This window comes from Ceratina calcarata, unplaced genomic scaffold, assembly GCF_001652005.2.
Source record: "Ceratina calcarata isolate Rehan_Ccalc_2016 unplaced genomic scaffold, ASM165200v1 scaffold297.2, whole genome shotgun sequence".
Classification (NCBI taxonomy): Eukaryota; Metazoa; Arthropoda; class Insecta; order Hymenoptera; family Apidae; genus Ceratina; species Ceratina calcarata.
In genome coordinates, this window is record NW_017152138.1 from 303,529 (window position 1) to 309,891 (window position 6,363).

The following is a 6,363-nucleotide window of genomic DNA, read 5'->3' on the forward strand; positions in this document are numbered from 1 at the left end:
CACCGGTATGACCCTGTACGGAGTAATTCGCCTCCTCGCTAGGGACCACGGTCTCCTCGAGTATGTTTTCCGAGGCGGTCTTCACGACACCCATGTCCGGTCCGATGCGTGACTAACGGAGGATCTGGTCGACGTGGTACGCGCTGCAAGCGGATGCGACAAAGTGATTATCTGGGCTTGATCGTGCCGCGTTGTCTGCCGCCGCTGGAATGCTGGGCGCCGCGCCGTTTCGCCGACTTATTGCGTCTGCGTTCGCGCCTGCGTTCGCCAGCTTTTCCCTTGAAGCCCTCCATCCTGCTCTCTTCTTACCCTCCTTGACCCTCGCGTGCGTACATCCTACCCCCCACCCTCCCTAGTTCTTCCTGCCCCTCAACGTTCCTTGGCCGGCAACACGTTACGTACAGGATGGGGTAGCAAGGCGATACCTGAACCAGGGTGAATAAAGTGCAGGCAGGAGTGGTGAAGAAGGGGCTGATGGTATGCTGGACTAAGTTGCCTTGGCTCGGAACGTCTGATCACCATGAAAGCTTCCAATATACTGGCCGCATGAATGCATGTTATGACCCAAATAGGTAGCACATAGTGGCCCAAACTATTTTATAAAATGGGAGATTGTTTAATTTCTTATTTCAGATACGTGTTCCATTTTTGTGCCGCAGATATTTTTAACACGGTTTCAGATAATATTGAATAGACTAGCAGCACGAACAATCAACGATTACAAGTCAACGAATTAGTACGAGTATTTATTATTGCTTTCTACAAATTCGTTATACATATCTCTCTGGCGCTCGCTACAGGTAGGGCGGAGTGCGCCGGTTCGAACACAGCACAGGGGCAATGTCGAGCAACTGGGTCTCGGTGAAGGTCTCGGCTAGCGCAGCTACTCGTGTCCGATAATGCATCCTCTTTCCTCTCGCCTGACGCTTTTTCACCATCCCATCGTTTTTATACCTACCCTCAGCTCTCAGTAGATTCGTGTTTGATCTTCGCCTTTCGTTGCCCTGCCCCTCGATGGCGTGACATGACGGCACTGTCATTTTTGTGCTCAATATCGTCGTGTTTCGCAGGGTTGCAATTAATACGTATACGCGCGTGTGAACAATTATAGTACGTACATGTAGTACAAAGTTGGGGGTATTTTCAAGGAGGGATTATGCTTTACCTGCATAATCCTATTCGTAAACAGTTCGCGCCTCCCCTACGAGGCAGGGTTATTGGATCCGCTTGCAGCACGTGCATGTCCTTGAATCTGTACGCCGGTATATATATAGATTACCGGGTGCATGAACCATGCGCACCCTATAATTGTTGCATTTTGTTCGCGCTTTTTCTACTCTTCGTGTCGAACGTACCTAATAGTTTGCCTTTGACACCTTAACGAGCAAGTATTTACTCACTTCTCTGGTAGCTGATAGTACAAAGCTCTCTGTTAAACACAATATGCTGACTTATAATTAACTATGTAAGTTGTCAGATTTCGTCGAAACTGTTTTCTTAAGGAATTTTAAGTAGATTAAAAAAAATTCTCTAAAGGATTGTTTAAATTATTTTTTCTCCTAGAACCATGTATTGCATCATCCCTAATCATGCTTTACGTAATGAATTTGATACTTGGAATGGTTAAAGTAAGATGAAAGCGCAACCAACAATTTACTAGCTGTTTCTCACAACCCTTGATATGAGTCCACCAACACCCAGAGGTCATGGCTTATCCGACAAAGGGAAACCTTTGAAGAATTCATAAGCATTGGCAGGCTCTGCCCTAAGATTTACGGAAACAGCTCTCCAAGAATAGAAAACCGGATGAATTATTAATCGAAATATTTCTTATGAGGCTGCCCCATCAGAATCTTTTCTCTCTTTATGTCTCTCTCTCTCTCAAATTTCTCAATATCCAGTGACCAATCTCGACATCCATCCTCATTATCTCGGCTATCTCATTGAATTCTCTTTCTTATGTATAGACGTGATATGGCCCGAAATCGAGCCTTGATTGTGCGAGATTTGTTGCACACACAAGAATTCTTGTATTTATTAAACGCACGTTTCGTATCAATGTATCTGTTACTGTGGTCGATGCTCATAAGCAAAAATCCAGAGGCATTGGTTGTTTAGAAAACTTTTAATATCATTTCTTTTAACAATAATAGGATAGTTATTTACAAATAATCTTTTAACAATAGTAGGTCATAAACGGTTATGCGATTTGACTTGTACGAAAGCGAAATACATACATATGTCTATTTCAACAGAATCTTCGATGTAATTGAAGGAAATATAGCTTGACGTAATGCGACAGCATATTAGGTCAATACCCTCCAATAGCCAATATCTATCTAATATAGCAAACATTTGTGGTCGGTTGCTACTCGGAAGGTAATAAGCCCTTGTATTCAGTAAATGCTAACGAACAACAAATTTTGTTGGAAATGTCAACATTTCTCAAGAACAATTACAAACATTAGCCCCATTCTCGTTAATGTATGTGTATCTACCTACCACGTTTGTCCTCTTCAAATAGCTCACAAATACGCGTGAATAATTTTTACAAATAGTAGGTGAGCATTTGCACGGATTTATGTACTTAGATCATCCGTCTAACTCCTCTGACAGTAAGTAACTTATGGGCACGTGGACTTGATGCGCGATAAGGATGCAAGGATTTCAAGGACTGCTTCGATCGGGGTTCACCCAAGGCCGACGGTGTTTCTCTGCCTGGGCCTCGGTTAGGGTGGCGCTTCTCTCTGATTTTCAACCCCTGCCGTTCCACTTTCTCTATTCCCCGATCTCCCGCAAAGCGTCCTTCCTTTCCAGCCCACCGTTCGCTGTTCGCTGCCATCAGTTGCCATCGATCCAATGATCCCGTTGTCGGGGCTAGATTCGCTTCTGTGTGTACAGATGTATAAATACGTGTACACATTTGAATGCACGAGAGAGAGACACGTGCATTGTGCATCGATGCAACTGGTGTAGCAAGGATCGATTTGAGTTCATTGTATGCTGACGTAGCACCCGTTGCATCCGCGACTTTTTCCCCTGGGTTGCCTGGGACAACGCTCAATATATGTATGTACGTGTACCTATAGCGGGCAGGCTGCGTCTGCAGCCACGTGTCCTAAACCGGCGCTTTAACCTGGGTAACGTTATGTCATGGCATTGTGCCGAGAGTCAAGGTAACGACAAAAATTTTAACTTCAGCGTAAAAGCTACAGACCAGTCTTTTTTAACGAATATCATTCGAAATTCTTTTTTGTCATATTTGGCCTAATACTTAAACGATGATTTTTATGAAATATTGGATAACATTTTGAATTTTCGTTTCTCTTAATAGTAGGTCTGATACATTGATTTAATCCGATCGTGTTTAACTGAACTACTGCAGTTTCCTTAGTATGAACCTCCGGGGTATCGTAGATATCGGAAATTGCGTTCCAAGTGTTTAGATTCATATCGCTCAGAGGCTTTCCTATCGTTTCAAATGTCCAGTTTGCCAGTATATGTATAGCACGGTATGTAGAATTGAGGATACAATTCGCTTTCTATTACTGCTTTGTTGTCACGTTTTTTGGATGATCTTTGGACGAGTAGTCTAATTAAATAAATTTGCTGCTTAGATTATAAAATTCCTTTTTACAACTTTATTTTGAAAGTCATTATAACATTGCATTTACGTATTAACGTCAAGAGAATAATTGATTTTACAATTTTAGTCGAGATTGGAACTGTTTAATAGGTGATTCTAGGAAACTAATATAAAATACAACTAGAAATTATTGCTAATGAGGTACGCTCATTAACGAGACCTATCGGCTGGCGTATTTTATCGTGCGTTATAATAATAGACCAACGTTTTTAATAGAATCAAGGAAAGGCCAGGTACTGGATTAATAGTCGCTTAGACGAACCAAATTATAATTGCTCGTTGATTGGGAATATTAATCTACGTTAATAGTACAACTCTGACGCGTATATTAACAAATGTTCATTACTCAGTTACAAGTTTAGTTATAAGTGTAAATAAAGATTTGTTGATTATCCATCAGTGACAGTATATTTTCTGTTTATTTGTTCCCTTCAAATCGTTCAGAAGCAAGTTTTGCTTACCAGCTCTTCAACAAGGTTCCATGAAACAATTAAATCTGTTTCGCTTTTCAAAATTTTAATACCAATTTATTTGCAGTTGGAAGGTTTTTCATGGTTTAATAATATACGATCGTCGTTTATTTTTTCGCCTCTGGCTCGGATATACAATTCAGCAAAACCTATTGGAAGTCCATAAGATGACGTTCGTCCAGCGCACGCGACACTGTACGTGACATTCTATTGGCAACGCGAAGGCGTGCCAATATACATATAGCGAAATCAGCTTTTCGATCTGCCACTGTTAATAAATGGAATTTATGTAGAATCGTTGATCCGTTACTAACAAACTTGCATAACTGGCACAAAGTCTCCAACGAATCGTGTTGTAAACGTTTATTCGTTTATTGGAGTTATATAAGTCCATAGTCCATATGTATTCTTAATATATCTACTAGTTCGATAAACAAAACTTAAAACACATTTAGACTTTGACGAGATCCAAACTTCGGGGATTACTGGGAAATCGATCATTTTGATCTTAACCAATTTTAGTGCCCGAATACGTTTAAGTTACTATGTATTACATGTATGATGTGACATACTAGAATTTAATATTATACTTTGATTCAAATGGCATCGTTCATTTTAAAAGTGTAAGTGAAGCAGAGCAAATTAAAACCTTATACATTTATCCTCGATTAAAACGCTGAAACATTACGAGTACTTCGATATAAATTGTGGTTGCCAGCAAAATTGCATCTTTGCAGGTTTTATTCAAAGCTAATTGCGTATGTTCAAATGAAAAAAATCCTCAGTGTTAAATGAAAGATTTTAATTGAAACTTTTCCATCCGTTTTCTGTAATTTAATGATACAGCGGTTAAATCGTTGAAGTGGAATTTCATTAAGTAAAAATTCACGGCTCGATGGAAAGCTTCGCGCATTGCAATTGCTATGGTAACCGCTCTGTATTACTAAATTAGTATTGTCGTCGCGTAAATGGTAGCTGATTGCTCTGCGTGCATACATTGCAAATGTCCTTCTTGAATCGCACAGGACGGCTCGCTCCAACTATTGGCGTGACTTGTTGCGTACGTAATCCGAGTCCCTTCGATCGCGTTGCCACTCCAGATAGCAAGCGCGTTCGACATTGAAACAATTAACGCGTTCTGCGATATTAATTAAAACTTCATTCGTTATTGCTTGATAAAAGATGACCATGCAAAAATTTTGTTGCATCGTCTTCTAATTGTATTGACACTAGTAAAAGAAAAACTAGTACGGTCCACAGTGTACGTTTCTACTTGTGTCTGACCAATTTCATTTGTTCTACTGCGTAACTGAAGATGTAACTTGTGTGAGTTTCATGAAATGTAAGATAATATCATCAATCCTTATGAAAATATCTGTTTGTAATTGTTAATGTCAATTCCAAAAGCTTTATTGAGGAAGTGTGTCTATTTTTTATCCAATAATGTCTGCCCAATTCAAGTTTATTCTACTGCGTGTGAACGGTCCACAATATCCATGGTATTCTTTACGCTGTTGCAATTTCTTCAGATATTTAACTTATCTAAATTCAGCTCAATTGTGCAATTACTGTGGTTTACTTCGTCGTTAGTTTCTGAATAATCGTATTCTTAATGAGGAATAATTCTTAAAACAATAACTCGCGAGAGAACAGATTCTCGATTACGTTGTCTTTTTTCCCAAAGGAGAGGTATTTCCGAAGGTTATTTCTATAAAAAGCAAGAAGAAAGGAGAGAGAGAAAGGTGACACAACAACGGCACAATGGTTTTCATACTCGGTCACATTTAATTGTGGAGGCTGAATTACGCGTTACGCGATATAAAGTAGGTTTCGTTCTGAAGGAGGAAAAAATATCGGACAGAATATTTCCCGGAGGACTGTCATTGCTAACGTCCAGAAACGACGCTGTTCCCCGTTCGTTGACTCGTCATCTTCAATTGCAGAACTCGCCTGTATGATTCATTGATTCTTTCACGCGTGTGAATCTCACCGCGTACGCGCATACCGTGGGACGATCGCAGGCGTTTCTTCTTTCGAAGAATATATACCATGAATAGCAATACCAATACCATGCAATGTCGAAGGTGGATCTGTTTGGCTCCACAGAGTAAATATTTAGCGGGATATATTGGTGGAGGTGACGATCGAACGTATTTTTACAAATGGAGAACTCCCAATACGGACCACGTTTCGGGGTATTTTTAGAAACTTGAACTTTCAATGTTTAACATAATTGGTATCAAATTT

General features: G+C 40.1%; 1 protein-coding gene across 2 annotated transcripts in view; it reads right to left on the reverse strand.

Annotated features, from left to right (window-relative positions):
• The window catches only part of LOC108624096 (synaptotagmin-10), a 32,320-nt gene extending 32,092 nt beyond the window's left edge, over positions 1–228 (reverse strand). For both annotated transcript variants that reach the window (XM_018023150.2, XM_018023149.2), the window contains exon 1: positions 4–228. In XM_018023150.2, the coding sequence (XP_017878639.1) occupies positions 4–94 (91 nt within the window). In that variant the 5' untranslated portion in view covers positions 95–228. The remainder of the gene's footprint in view (positions 1–3) is intronic.
• Between the last annotated feature and the right edge of the window lie 6,135 nt (positions 229–6,363).